This window comes from Cimex lectularius, unplaced genomic scaffold (assembly GCF_000648675.2).
Source record: "Cimex lectularius strain Harlan isolate CLEC.00 unplaced genomic scaffold, Clec_2.1 scaffold7, whole genome shotgun sequence".
NCBI lineage: Eukaryota > Metazoa > Arthropoda > Insecta > Hemiptera > Cimicidae > Cimex > Cimex lectularius.
Window position 1 is genome coordinate 2,206,810 of NW_019392731.1, and position 16,080 is coordinate 2,222,889.

Genomic DNA, 16,080 nt, shown 5'->3' on the forward strand with positions numbered 1-16,080 from the left:
ATTCAATATTTGTAACTGTGTTTTTGTGTTTTTTATATGTGTGTAAATATATTGCAAATATAGTAAAAGCTTAATGTATAAAACAATTTTTGAAATAGTGATAAAAATTCTGGATATGAAATTCAGAATCAATTAGATCTAATGCTTTAATATTAAATGTTAATTGTAGGACTTTCCTATCAATAAAAGACTTCAACACTAATTTAATTTAAAAAACTTATTCAATAATTGATTTAATTAAAATTTTAATTATTTTACAAATGCTTCTCTCTAACAAGACATATCAACCAGTTTGAATGGGATATATAATAAATGGGCACCTTTGTAAATAAATAAAATAAAATCAATTCTAAAACTGAAAAAACTGAGCAAGCAGGCATGATCTACAAAGAAAATTAGATACATTTCTAGCTTATTAAGTTTAAAGTCAAACCATTGACTAAGAGTTGGGCAGTATAAATATCTCTTCCAGCAGTGTTTGAAGCTATGCAAGTGTAATTTCCAATATTTTCATAAGTAACTTTTGGAATAGTTAAAAAACTGACTTGGGGGGCTATCTGAGAAATCGTCACTCCAGAATTTGATGTGGACATTCGTGGATATAACCATTTCATTTCCAGCGGTAAGTCACCGAGACCCACTATGCACTGAAGACTGGCAAAACTCCCGGAGTCCAAAGGAAGTGATCCAAATCCAAAAGCATTAATTTTTGGCATAACTAATGGAAGAACAATTTCGATATCATAAAGCATTATAGTAAAAACAAAATAACGAAACACAGATTTAAATGATTGTGTTAGAATCGTATAGAAAGATTTAATAAAATTAGATTGTGGAAAGGATAAATTTTGTTGTTTTTAATATTTTAGTATTTGTAGAAGTTTTTAAAGTCGGTTGAAAGTTAATATATTTCCTACATATTATAGCACATATGTTTATTCTTCCCTGTACATATTATTATAATGATTTATAATATTTTCTAAGTTGTTATAATATAGTGGAAATATGATATATTTTTTTATAATAATCAGGGCAAGTTAAGCACTGTCTCAAATAAATTCCTGGTCAAGGTTGAAAATTCAGTAAGATTTAGCATAATGGAGGATTGTTATAAACAAATAAGCATACATTGAATTTTAGTGTTTGGGTTTAGTGTTTGATGTATGAAATGTTAAAATAAATAAACAAATTATAATAATATAAGCACAATAGTTATTACATTGTTATTTTAAAGCATAAAAAATTTAAATCAAGGGAAAGTAAGGAAATAATTGTAACTAAATACAAAAAACCGTGAAACATGCTGGTGCCAAATGAATTATCTAACCAGAAACAAATAAAGTCGCTGTGTAAGTTGATACTCCAGCACCATTTTCTGCTGAACAGGTATAGTTGCCTGAATGAGCAGCCATTAATGAATCAATGGTAAGAAGACTAGTTTTTTCTCCGATCCTTGATGTGGACATGCCCATGTGGGAAGATAATTCTTCCCCATGAAAACTCCACCTAATTTTTATGGGTAAATCTCCCTTGGTGATAAAACAATTTAATTGTACTGATTCCCCAGCGAAATTCATATCTTCGAATGAGAATGGCATGATGACGGGTTTGACTGTCAATGTAGAAGAAAGTCAATTGTATTTATAAAAAAAAAAAATAATAATAAAATAAAGTCAATAAAAAGGTTGATATTATTAAGTATATGCATAAAGGGATATGGGATACACCAAGAAAATTCTACAAAGCATTGCTTTCTAAAAATAATATTGTTCTATAAGAAAAAAAAGACACAAATTAGTTTGAAGTCAAACCATTGACATAAAGACTGGTTGTATAAATATCTCTTCCTGCAGAATTTGTTGCAATGCATGTGTAGTTTCCTATATTTTTAGAAGAGACCCTTGGTATCGTCAATATGCTGACTTGAGGAGCAATTTTCGTAAGTGTAACCCCGTGATTGGGTGTTGACATCTTTGGGTAAAGCCATTTAATTTCCAACGGCAAATCACCCACACTAACCATACACTGGAGGCTGGCAAAATTTCCATCATCCAAAGGAAGTGATCCAAATCCAAAAGGAGTGATTTTGGGAAGAACTGATACAAAAGTCACTCTTATTAGAACCCAAGAAAAAATGTAAAAAAAAAATGTGTAAATATCCTTTTCATTATTGCCTCTGTGACTTTATTTGTAGTATATTTAATTTATGGCAAATAGTTTCATTTTAACCTTAAGTAAATTGTTAAAATTCAATTGAGAAATGTAAAACTAATACAAAACAACAAAATTATACCTACAAATTGCAAAGCAGAGAAAAAAAGAAGCTATATAGCTTATATATAGCCAAATAACTTAATAAAAGTAATAATAATAAAATTAAAGAGCAGATTTAAAATATACATAGGGTATTAAAGGGGACTATCCTACAAACAAATTATTACTTACAACGTTTCTTCAACAAAACATGCTATTCTTTATCATCAATAAATATTAAAGATTGTTCACAGTTTGAGTTCTTAGATATCTAACCAGAGACAAAAAGTGTAGATGTGTACTCCATGGTACCAGCAGCATTTTCTGCTGTACAAGTATAATTTCCTGAATGTGCCGCCATTACTGAATTAATGCTTAGAAGACTTGTCCTCTCCCCTATTCTCGATGTTGACATTCCCATATGAGATGACAAATCTTCACCGTGAAAACTCCAAGTGATTTTCAAGGGTGTATCCCCTTTCGAGACAAAGCAGTACAATTGTACTATTTCCCCAGCATATGTATGCTCTTCGAATGAGAAAGGATTGATGTATGGGCGAACTAAATGGCATAAAAATGTATTAGAAGCAAAATGTCCTAGTTTGATTAGAGAAAAAATTTAATTTTTGTAAATTTCTTATGAACATTGAAAGATAATTGAGAGAAGAAATAACAGCAAAGCAAATACTCTGTGAAAAATATTTGAAATAGACATTAACCTAAAGACCTTCTTTAAATAAACCACTTGTAGTAAACTAAGGAATATGAATTTTTTTAGTGATTGCACTTTTAAAGCTAAAAGTTTGTAAAACATAATGACGAAAAGCTAAGTCAAATTATTTGTTTAAATAACTATTAGCAAAATGGAAGAAACTGCCTTCAGATGATTGATACAAACATGACCATGCTGAAACAAATGTTCATTCTAACCAGAAACAAGCAATTTTGCAGTGTATGAAACCATGCCGGCATCATTTTCCGCAGTACAAGTGTAATTTCCTGAATGTGCTGCTGTTAATGATTCAATTGTAAGAAATTTTGTTCTTTTTCCCATTCTAGATGTGGACATCCCTTTACGTGATGACAAATCCTCTCCGTGGAAATTCCAGTTTATTTTTAGGGGTAAATCTCCTTTGGCGACAAAACAATTAATCTGAACTGTTTCCCCAGCATAATTCATTTCTTCGAAATCAAACGGCACGATGAATGGCTGTACTGTATAAACCAATTAATTCACAGGAATTCTGAGTGTGGTCTAAGAATAACTAGTGATTATGTTGAGAAAATAAACTGAGCTTCATTATCATCAATAATGATAAAGTAATTTAAGTTGATTGGTAAAAATAAATTGTCTTTTCCACAATACGCGTTTATTTCATCAGTCATATTTTGGTCTAATGTAGACTACCTTCAGTGACGTTTGAAAATAAATTAATAATTCTAATATTCTAATAAATAATAATTTTTGACAGACTACTCGCCACATCCATAGTCCATAGTCCAGATATCCACTTTTAAACTTACAACTATGTAACAAACCATCAATCCACTTTATTTATTATTTATTTTTTAAATCACTGAAGATGATCTATATTAGACCGAAATGTGTCTGACAAAATAAACACCTATTGTGGAAAAGACAATTTATTTCTTATCAATAAATTATTTTATTTCTTATGGAGTTCCACAAAATTAGGATGGCCACTGTCAAAAAATTAAACTAATTAATACTAATTATAATGCAAAAGAGCCTATCGTATCACACAGTTTTAATTGAGAAAACCCCTTTTTATATAACTGACATCACTTTTTTGAATATAATAAGGTGAAAAAAACAACAACAACAACAACAACAACATTATTTCAAGAAACTCTTTGAGATTTAAAGTAAAAATAAAAATTAGATAAAACTGAACTCGAAATTAAAACAATTTTCAATTAATTGAACAAATTAACAAGAAAAATATATTTACAAACAATAGTTTAAGGAACTTACAGGATTTAAATAAATCCTATATGAAAATAAATAAGTATTTATTTTTTATTTTAAAAATAAAACAAAGGAAGCTCCACTGCAATAAAAATGAGTATGTTTTAACAACATCAATTGAACGACTTTGTAGCCTAGTAGTTTGTAGTTTAACAATAAAAAATGAAAGGGAGAGATTTCTTTTAAGATAGTAAGACCAAAACAAAAGTGCATAGTGATAAAACCCCAAAAGCCATCGGGTTAGCTACTGGTTAGACAGCAAATTCTTACTAAATAATACCATGTACGAGGATTGAAGTCGTGTAGCTAGTCGAACCGGCATTATTAGTGGCAGTACAAGTATAATTTCCAGTATGTGCTGCCATGGCTGACGTAATCGTTAGAATGCTAGACCTGTCTCCTAGCTTTGTCGTAATTATACCCAAGTGAGAAGAAAGTTCCTCTCCATGAAAACTCCATGTAATTTTAAGAGGTTTGTCACCTTTTGACACATGGCAATTCAGCTGGGCACTTTCTCCATTATTTATATCCTCATCCAAGGAAAATGGAATTATATGTGGCAAAACTAGTTAAAGAATTAAAATAATTAGGGTGGATTTTTTATAACATAAAAAGCGGATTTTTGAACTATAAAAACAAATACAAATTTTAGATACTGGCTTAGTATGTAGAATAAAACAAGATTTTATACTTGTTATGTCAATTGAAGAGTAAAGGTGTTGGGAAGGTAATAGCATAATGTGTTTTCATAAATTATGAGAACAAAATAACATCTCTAAGAATAAAGCATATGTGAAGCTTGTACAAATTTCACCATTTACAAGAAGTATTGTTGAGTGGTTAGCAACGCCAGCCAAATTAGAAGCTGTACAAGTATATTCGCCACGGTTTCCAGGTCCGACTGAATCTATGGCCAAAATGTTTGCCTTCTCTCCAAACATGGCAGTTCTAACTCCCATCGCATGAGATGACATCCCATCGCCTTGGAAATGCCATTCAATGCGTAAAGGGATATCTCCTTTTGATACATAACAGGCTATTTGAACGCTATCACCCGCATTGGCTGGCCCGTCAAATTGAAATGGTGTAATGAGAGGAGGGACTATAAAACAAATCGGATTTATATTGTCTCATCACCTCATTCGGTTCTTCATTATTTAAACACTACATTTAACTATGAGAATATTGTTTTCAATTTCTATTAGAATCTTAAAATATACAACTTACCACTATTTCAATATACTTTTTACTTAACTTTCCTTTCGAACCTTTAAAACTTAGCATTTGTCATTTAATGACAACAAACAAGAATCACATAAATAATACATTTATAACTTTTTAATAAATAGAACACAAATTTATCATATGAAAAAGCTAAAACGTAAAATTTCTATTAATTAATAACAACGTAGAACATTATTCAGAACTTCTAATTGTATTTGGAACACTCTAAAATGGAGATGCAAGGTTTGCTTAAATATAATTTTATTTACAAAATATGTACTTTTTTAAATTTTGGGCAATATTAATAAATGTTGCTTTGTTGATTTTAATATTTGCCTATTCTTAAATTATTAATAACCAAATGAAATATATTTTATTCAAATAATGTTCTACTGAAACAGAAGATAGTAAACAAATTGAACTAATACAATGAGCTCATACAGTTCAAATAAAACAATTGTCAATATTATTAGAAAAATTCAAAATTGAAAATTGATAACTTCTTTAAATCTAAATTATTTTGATGTGACAATCACCATTAAAATAATCAAACAAAAAGTGTCAGAATTATTAACTATTAAATTATTTCTATTAAAGTTTATAATAAATTGAATATAATAGTGCTAGTAATGGCCAGAAATTGCCATTGAACTAGATTTTTCTTGATATTATTAAATTTATCTGAGCACATTGTTTGTATAAAACATTATATAATAAAATATAAATTTCAAACTTACCCATGACTTGTACTTCCAAAGTTCCACGGGAACTGTAACCTTGAGAATTCTTGGCTACACACGTGTAAGTTGCTTGGTCTGACAACCGCTCAACATTTTCAATAATAAGAGTCCCATTTGCAAACACTTTTTGTTTTCTATTAATAGGCAGCACTCGGCCATCTTAAAGATTATAAAACAAACTTAATTAATAAAATAATACTAGCTGTAACACAGCTTTACCTCTCTCCCACTGAATCTGTTCTATTGGAAATCCAGCTACAGGACAAGTTACAATTAGAGTTTCTCCAGCCACTATCGCTTTCTTTTCCATAGGGCGTACAAATGGAAGACCGTAAACATTTAAACGTTCAGCATGTTCAACTGTGCCGACTATTGAAGAAGCTACACATTTGTAGAGACCACCATCGTTAGTATGGACACTTGTAATATTCAGGTACGAGACGACATTTGTGTTCGATGTAATATGTTGTCCAACTTGAATTCTATGGAATGAATATTGACATTTTATTTATTCTTATACTGCTCAAATTAATAATATTTCAGATTTTCAAGCCTTACCTATCTGCACTTGTGAGTTTCTTTCCATCTAGATACCAGGAGATTTCAGGTATAGGGTTACCTTTACCAACACATTTAAAATAAACAGATGGCCCAGCTTCTAGAGTTTTACTTGCAAATCCTTCTGTAATCAATGGAGGCTCGACTATAAGAAAAAAAATTGCATACACAAAATTTATATTTTTATAGATTATGACATAAGCAAACTTGTTCAAAACTTACATCTACTTCCCAACTTTAATTCCGCACTTGATTGAGCACTTTCTTGTTCATTTCTAACAAAACATTGATACATTCCCTTGTCTTCTTTCCTCACTGATTCAATCTTAAGTACTGGTCCATTGTGACCTTGTAGTATTTTGCCATCTTTAAGCCAAGAAATAGTTTTCACAGGATTTCCTTCGTAGTTGCATGTCAAGAGGGCTGGCCGTCCAAAATCTACTGTCTGTACAGAAGGCTCAACACCAGCAACAAGAGGGGCTAAAGAATAAATAACGATTAATTATTGATATTTATTACAATTCTACAATAAAATAAAACAAAAAAATTAATTTACCTGTTACGGTAAGAACGGTTTCCACACTTTCTCCTCCGACTGAATTGTTCACTACGCATAGATATTTTCCAGAATCTTCTACTTTAGCTTCTCTGATTATAAGAGTGCCAGAAACTTGTTTAATCCTGTCACTCATAACGACTGCCTGTTTTCTTGATGTTCCTTCGACAAACTTGTACCACCTGCAACAACAAAATGAAGTTATTAAAGAGGGTAAAATATTACAATTCAATATTGAAAAGCTACCTTTTTCATTCAATTTTTTATTTATATGCCTTAAATTGTATTTATTTATATTAAAATCAAAAATATTTTATCATATCAAAAATATTAAACAGTAATTTTGTTAAATTTATTTAGCAAGTTTATACTGATAAAGGTAGTCTTTTTGAAAAGGGTTAGCTAAATTAAATTACATCATAATTTCTTGGAAAATATCATTCAAGCATCAAGTAACTTAAATATAATATACATATTATATAAATGATAAAGGTCTCTGTAATTTTAGGTTTTTAATAGTGTCATTTCAGAAAAATTTGCAACTATTATGATCAGATTTAATTTATCAATAGAAAGAAAAATCTACTGCAGTTATATTTTGTAAATGAAACACTGAATTTAAATAATATTTTCCAAAAAATTCATGTTATAAAAAAAAGTCTATTTAAAAATTCTTGTATTCTGTTTTGCCATGCGCATATGGATTTTAAAAATCGCCCAACCAAAACCATTGTCATTTCAATAATGCATCAGATGTTTGAACTGTTCAATGCACATGTATTCTTCATCAACTTGAAAGAGATTGAAACACCCAAATGAACCAAAGCTTCCAACACATATCTTAAAAGCCACCACATAGCATAGCAGATCATTTCTGTATTGTTGAACTTTTCAAAACTGAAATGAGATGGTGGATGAAGTAAATATATAATATATAAGTTTTAAATTAAATTAAATAGTTTTTCATTGATAAAAATCCCTCAGATTTTTAACTAAGGATTATATTGTATATATTTACAAATGTAACAAATTTTAATTTTATGAACCATTTTCTTCAGCATAAATTTACATAATTTCTAAATGATAAATAATATTTATTTTCTTAATGATCTTAAATCACATAGAGTACAGCGCTTAGCAAACAGCCTTGTACCTACTTTACTTTAAAATTTAAATTTTCAATCATGAAAACATGTTGAAACTTTGACAATGTCCTTTTCTTTGGATTTATGTTTTCTCTAAAATAATAAATGAAATCAAAACACTAATACATCTATTTTTTAAATGACCACGGTTAATAATAATAATTTCATTACAGGCTCATCAGTGTCCCCCCCCCTCCATGGAAATCTTTAATAAAAGGCGAAAGATGTATTCAGTATGAAGGGAGGAACAAAGTTAATAGTAACCAAACCCCAATTTAGTAAACACACCAATTCAATTGTTAATAATTTCAAACTAATTCGGTATATATTATTTTTTAACAATGAACAACAGTTTTTAAAGAATTACATTTTTCGATAATTAAGACTTTCAAAATTAAATTTCTAAAAAAGCTTAAAAATATACTTCACCACCGTCACACTTGTGTAGACAGACATAAATGAATACACACCAACAGACACAAAACCGACGATAATCATTTATGTACTGTTTAAAAATATCTAACTATTAAAAACGTATTTTCAAAAATGATTGATTTTCACACATTTAAAAAAATGGCTTTCATAATGTGCAAAATTAACATACGCATGAATAAATAAAGTTCACCTTTCATTCACACCTTTTATTTTTAAGCAAAGCACAAACTTTTGATTTTTAAACAAAATTTGAGAAATGACGTTTGTTGGCAGGAAATGTATGATCATTTTTTTTGCAAAATATAAAAAAAATTCTGTTTTATTGTATATTTACCTTTACAGCTGCACATATCCGTATATGACCTTATAATAATAATGAATTGGAAACACTTACTACTCTAGAAGATAATTTCCATGTTTAGCGTGTACCAATAGACATTCGATTTATTTCAAAACTGATGTTCACCTGAAAGATGGTAATGGAAAGGCCTGGCTTTCACACAAAAGGGTCTGAGTTCCACCCAATTTCCATTCGAATGTATTTGATTTCGAAGTGGGGGAAAATTTAGGACTAACTCTCCCAACTGGTTCTGCATTGAAAGAATCATTTTGAATTTGATCAGATTTAAGAAGTTTGGAAGATTTCATTAAATTTTTCAAAATATTAAAATTGACAAATATGTTTGGAACATAATAAGAATTCTGAATAAAAATAAACCAACCAAGTATTGAGATAAAATTTAATGAAATCAGTTAAGTAAACTAGAAATGTGCTTATCAATTTTCTGTTAACAAAAACAATAATTTTATTAAACAAAAGTACATATCAAGGTGATTACCTTGTGTTGGGGATTGGGTACCCTTGTGCATAACACAGGAGGCCAAAACTTTGTCCCATATTACGAACATATGAAGAAATTTTAGTGTCAGAGGAAAAAGTAGGCAATTTTACTCCAACCGGTTCTAAAAAATACAATTTGTCCTTGGAGTCTCACATTTTAACTGTTGTATAAAAAAGGTCATTGGATTGTAAGAGAGCAGGTGGAACTCAGACAAAATTTTTTGTAAGAAGGAAACTCTTAAGCCAAGATAAGAAGATTAGAATGCTCTTAGAACCTAATTCTTCTTACCGATATGTTGGAATTGGGTATGCTTGAGCTGAACATAATAAAACAATATTGTAGTTTATAGGCCTGAAGAATAAACCACTTTTGTTATCACTTGAGAATTTAGGTATTCTTGCACCTAAAGGTTCTGAGAAAGAAAATTCGGTTTTAAATTTCGTGTTATAAACCAACCAAAAGTAAGACATCAAAATGTGCATATCCATTAGAAATCATTATGAATTAACCTAATAGACTTCTCATATCTAATTTGAACTTGGCATGTTAAATAATTTTCTCATTGGTCGATTTCTTAAAAAAATAAATTCAATGTTGTAATGGGTACCTCTGTACTTGATATTAACTCCCTAAACTTTGATGTTTAATAATAAAATAAGTTGAGTAACTAATTAAATCAAAAGACGAAGATATTTTTTCAATGCAAACAAGTGGTGCTGATATGGGAAAGGTAACAACCACAATGAAGATGTTTTTTACACTATTTGATTTTCATTTGTTTATATTTTATACAAGAAAGTATAGCATAGCAGACGAACCTGTACAATGGTAGTGGGTACCCTTGTGCTTGGCACACCAAATTTAAAGATGATCCAAAATCTCGAGAGAATGAATTCATTTTATCGTCGTTAGAAAAAACTGGCTTTTTCCCTCCAACTGGGTCTAACAATTATGTTTAAATTTAATCTATTTTAATTTTATTTTAAATTGACAGAGGTTTTTTATGTGAGTAGTTTTAAAACTTTATTATTTAAACTTTTTAAGAATTTGTACCTGAAATTGGGAGATGGATACCCCTGGGCCTGACATATAAGCACTATATCTTGTAAAGTCTTCCTGAATATAGTTCTACTTTTGTCATCCGAAGAAAATATCGGTGCCTTCGTCCTGACAGGATCTAATGGATAGATAAATGTTTACTAAACGTAATCGTTATCCTACCTAAACATTGGTGTCGGGTACGCCTGGCCTTGGCACAACAAAGCAAAATTTTGGTGTGTCCTTTGAAACATGAAACTGCCTTTAGCTCCTACAGTCGGCGATTTGGCTCCTACAGGTTCTGATTTGAAACGGGCAATAGTTAAAATTTAGCAATTTTTTTAAAGTTCATATTTTAAAATTTGTGAAATATCAAGATAGGATATCCCTGTTCAATGAACACCTTATTTAGTGTAAAAGAAATACAATAATATAGTTATCTGGTTAGAATACACTACAATTTTTTTTGTTTTATTTATTTAATTAGAATAATTTTATGTGTTGATGGTGAAAGTAGTTTTGATTGGAAATACACTTTACTCTGAATAATTCGCTCATTTGATTTATTTACAAGAAAAATATCTGTTTACCTGAAAGAGGGTATCGGGTATCCCTGCGATTGACACAGAAGTGTAAAACTTATGCCAGAGTTTTGTTTTACTATTGACCCCATACCTCCAATTGTTGGTGCCTTTACTCCCATTGGCTCTGAATAAAAAATAATATTAAACCCACATACCTTTTTTGTTATTCTTGAAGAAGCCTTGGACAATTGGTATAGGGTATCTTTGAAATGTATAATGTTCACTGTTACAACATTAGTTCGCCCGCAAAAAGTAAATTTTTTACATACGTCCATTTTGGCAGAGGATGGCCCTGTGCGATACAAAAAAGGGAAAATGATAGGCCTTTCTTTTTTGTTATACTAATTCCAGTAAGATCGTCACCCCCACCAACCGTTGGGCTTTTACTTCCAATTGGATCTACAATAATTATTTGCATGGATTTCAGCACATTTTGGATTCTTGTGTAATGGCTTGAATGTTGGAAAAGGGCTGTAGAAAATTAATATTGAGTTTTCTAGTTTTGAAAATGGTATAATTCTGAAAATGTGTAATATTATTTAGACATAATTTTTAAAAAGTTTGTTTAGATTTTCTTTAATTTTAACGCACAGCTATTTGTAACCATTGCATCTGTGAGCCTCATTTTACATTTTATACAGGACGGGACCTGGAATGGTCCCTTTTGAGATGTTGGCTTGTGTTGGACTGATATCTGAGTATTCGTTTCTGCACTTCACTTTGAAGCAGTAGTTAGTTAAAAAGGATTCCAATATAAGTTAATAAGGGGTGTACAGGATGCGGCAAAGAATTACCACAAAACAAATTTAAAAATCATTTAAAGTTATGTATGAAATGTGGTGATTAGTAACCATTAGTCGATGATTATTCAGAAATTGTGAGATGTATTCCTGCCAAATTTTTAACCAAAAACATCATACCTAACTATTCGGAAATTGTAAGATACGGTCTGGTGTGATGTAGGTTTCAGAAAATCATTTTCTTTATCGTGCCACGTTTCAATCTTTATTGAGATCATCTTCAGGGCCTGGGATTTACAAACATTGTTTAAATTTAACAAATACATGTAGGATGTGGAAAAAAATGAATTTAAACAATGCAAAAAAATATTTTTTATATTCAATCAAAGTATTTCTACTCACTCAAAGTGTTCGTTTTCTGCATACGCACACTTCCACATCCTACATGTATTTGTTAATTTTAAACAATGTTTGTAAATCCCAGGCCCTAAAGATGATCTCAATAAAGATCAAAACGTTGGCACGATAAAGAAAATGTTTTTCTGAAACCTACATCACACCAGACCACATCTCACGATTTCCGAACAGTTATGTATGATGGTTTTGGTTGAAAATTAGGTAGGAACATTTTAAAATCTAATACTTTTTATTGGATCATGAAAAGCTATGTGAAATTACAAAAATGTTGTTTCTACTCAACTGTGTATAACATCATCCATATTTCAATACTTCTTTTATGTTGCTTATTTCTATACATAATAATGTTTTATGCTAATTAGTTTTTTCAGGTATTATAATGAAATTACAGGAAATCAGGAATCTTGATTTCCCAAACTGTCACAAAAAATTAATTAAACAAAGGTGAACTATATAGAATTATAAATATAAATCTTGAATTGATAATATTATTATTTTCCATAGGTTGTCTTTTTATATTCAATAAAAATACATAATAAAATTAAAAATTTAACGAAGGTACGTACATCCACTTTGGAAGAGGGTAACCTTGTGCAGAACAAAAAAGGGTAAAGGATTGGTGAAGTCGTTTAGTTATTATGATTCCATTGAAATCTTCACCCACTGTAGGACTTTTACTACCAATCGGATCTATTGAAAATTGTTAAAATAAGTTCCCCTTGTTCATCAATTAAATTTACCTGAATGTTGGAATGGGATATCCTTGTCCCTGACAAAGCATTGCAAAACTTGATGCGGCATTTCGTAAAATTATGCTACCTTCACCTCCAATCATAGGGGCTTTTACACCCATCGGTTCTAATGGCATTTTAAACACAAACATTTCAAACTTTAAATTTTAAATCATACCTAAATTGTGGGATTGGGTAAGCCTGCACTTGGCAAAACATTGATATCATTTGTTTATCTCTTTTGATCATTGTCCTCCACTTAAACTCATCACTAATCACTGGAGGCTTACTCCCCATTGGATCTGTATTTTTGTTTAAAATATCATAAAATTCATTTGGTATTTAAAAATATTGTTTTAAATCAAATGAAAATATAATTTTTTGTATATTTCCCTACCTGAATGTAGGTATAGGGTAACCTTGTAATTCGCAGACTAAAGATAAAGACTCTTTTTGGACTCTAGCTATAATTTTTGTTTTTTCGTCTTGATTGACTGATGGTGATTTACCACCGACTGGGTCTGAGAAGGCAGAGAAATTATGTTAACAACCCTGAACTCATTATATGGAAATTTTCAATATAGCCGAAGCATAAACAGTAACATATGTTAAAATAAAATCTAGACACACTGCCAAAGCACCAACCTACCTGAATGTAGGAATAGGGAACCCTTGTAACTCACAAACTAATGACAAAGCCTCCTTGTTCATACGATCTATTGTTTTTGTCTTTTCATCTTTATTGAGGGATGGCGATTTTCCTCCAACTGGGTCTAAAGATAAGAAGCATGTATTTCTATAAGAAATTTCTTCTTTTGAGATTAGCATTAAGCTTATAATAAAGAATAAATCATGACAAACTCAATCTGTATCATCAGACGTTATCTATCTTGAATATATAAAAATCAAATTTTTAAAAATTTTCCCCCATTTTAAGCAATCAATAGACAAACAGGTGCATTGTGTTGTTTTTATTTTATAATTGTGCGACATCCCTTGGCAAAAAAACCCTCAGCAAACATGCTTTATGTGACTGTCAGTTGTCCTTAATTTCATTATTTCACTCCATACAATATAAAAAAATCCATACAAATATTTCCACATAATCAATTGTTAAGCAAAAATTTCCAGCATAATTTTGTTTAAGCTTAATAAAATGAACCTTCATCCACAAAATCTGTAACTCAATAATTAAATGCACAGTTCCCCATTTAAAAAAAATCTCTCAAACCGCCCTTATCCATTTTATGACAAGCCACTCCAAAACAATAAGCCACTCAGAAAACCACAATTAATATTTTTTTTAGGGTAGTAACCAACCTAAATGTTGGTACAGGATATCCCTGAGCAAGGCACAAAAGTGAAAAGTGTTGTTTGGTTCTTCTCGATATGGTCCTACTTAAATCTTCTGTAGAGAAAGTTGGAGGTTTAGCACCGACAGGATCTACAATAAATGGCCCATAAGTTGTAATAAAACCAAATTTGACTAACATTGAAACCAGAGTGATTCAGTACATCTTGTTCAATCCACTATGTAAGTTTACTTACCAATATCAAAATATTAACAGAGGTGTGCTATTATGCGACTAAAAAAATATAATATAAAAACTTACTTGTGTTTAAAAGATGGTGATCCAGGATTTTTTTTAATATTTAAAGACAATTAGAATTGGGTACCCAATTACCTCATTAAAAAAAAACAATAACTGGATTGTTTATAGCCACAAAAATATCTTGACAGAAAAATCAACAAGCTAAGTCTAAATAATCATTACTTGAATTTTGGTGGAGGAGATCCCTGTGCTTGACAAAAGAAAGCATAACCATGACCTGCTTTGCCTTCTACACCGCTCCATTTGACATTTGAAGACAAAGTTGGAGCTTTGGCCCCAACTGGCTCTTGAAAAGTAATTTAAAAAATTGTGAAGGCTTCAGTTGAAATTTGCAAAATCATAGACTAAAGATGCCCCGGGTCCTATGGCTCCAAAGACTTACTACAAATCTTGCAGTATCTGAAGAACATCTGAATTTATCTCTGAACTGTGTTTTCAAATTCACACAGCTTAAAATTTTTGCACATTTTTTACACTAAGAATAATAGTGAGGATACCAGAAATCTATTAAAACTATGAAATGAAGAGTTCAGAACAAAGTGAACTTACAAATTTCCATAACAAAACCATGATTCAAAATAAAACTAAAAATTACCTAAATGCTGGGACTGGAAAGCCTTGTGCAGCACACTGAAGGTTAAAATTGGCACCAGACTTTGAAATTTGCCAAATTTTAGTATCTTTAAAAGGAATACTTGGTGCCTTTGTACCTACAGGATCTATAGTTCCAGAATTATTAAATAGTTTATAACTACTATACAATGCATCCCTTACTCTAAGACAATAATGTGTTGTAATGCTATTTTTACCTATATGTTGGTACTGGGTAACCCTGGGCCATACAAAATAATGATACGGCCTCTACATGTGACATAACTTCAAAAGACGTAAGCTTGAGGTTGGTAGAAAACTTTGGCGACTTACTACCTGCAGGTTCTGAGAGAAGTAATTTCTATGTAAATATGCATTTAAAATGTACCTGAAAAACGGGATTGGGTAACCCTGAGCTATACAGTGTAAATTAATGTCATTCATCTTTCTCCCATCAACCCAGTTAATCCTATCATTTTGCAACACTTTCGGAGCCTTAAAACCAAGTGAATCTGAAGCATTAAATGCACAAAATTATTAAATATTGATGGAAGAAAAGAAGCCAGTACTAATAATGGGACAGGATACCATGGCCAAAATATTAAGCACAATTAGAAAATTAT

The 16,080-nt window shown here is 30.5% G+C and overlaps 1 protein-coding gene and 1 non-coding gene across 51 annotated transcripts in view; both read right to left on the reverse strand.

Annotated features, from left to right (window-relative positions):
- Positions 1 to 16,080, reverse strand: part of LOC106663839 (Down syndrome cell adhesion molecule-like protein Dscam2) — a 125,649-nt gene that overhangs the window by 23,495 nt on the left and 86,074 nt on the right. For 24 of the 50 annotated variants that reach the window (XM_024226829.1, XM_024226828.1, XM_024226823.1 and 21 more), the window contains exons 8-12: positions 7,322 to 7,503; positions 6,988 to 7,245; positions 6,766 to 6,910; positions 6,427 to 6,689; positions 6,205 to 6,366 (exon numbers count right to left, since the gene is read on the reverse strand). In XM_024226829.1, coding sequence (XP_024082597.1) covers positions 6,205 to 6,366; positions 6,427 to 6,689; positions 6,766 to 6,910; positions 6,988 to 7,245; positions 7,322 to 7,503 — 1,010 coding nt within the window. Of the gene's footprint in view, positions 1 to 1,327; positions 1,613 to 3,183; positions 3,469 to 4,523; positions 4,809 to 5,057; positions 5,346 to 6,204; positions 6,367 to 6,426; positions 6,690 to 6,765; positions 6,911 to 6,987; positions 7,246 to 7,321; positions 7,504 to 10,964; positions 11,083 to 11,634; positions 11,765 to 16,080 lie in introns of all 50 variants that reach the window. The other 26 variants (XM_014388944.2, XM_014388946.2, XM_024226801.1 and 23 more) reach the window with 8 other exon arrangements.
- LOC112126900 lies at positions 8,601 to 8,721 on the reverse strand. The gene has a single exon (XR_002910284.1). It is a non-coding gene; the product is annotated as a U5 spliceosomal RNA (small nuclear RNA).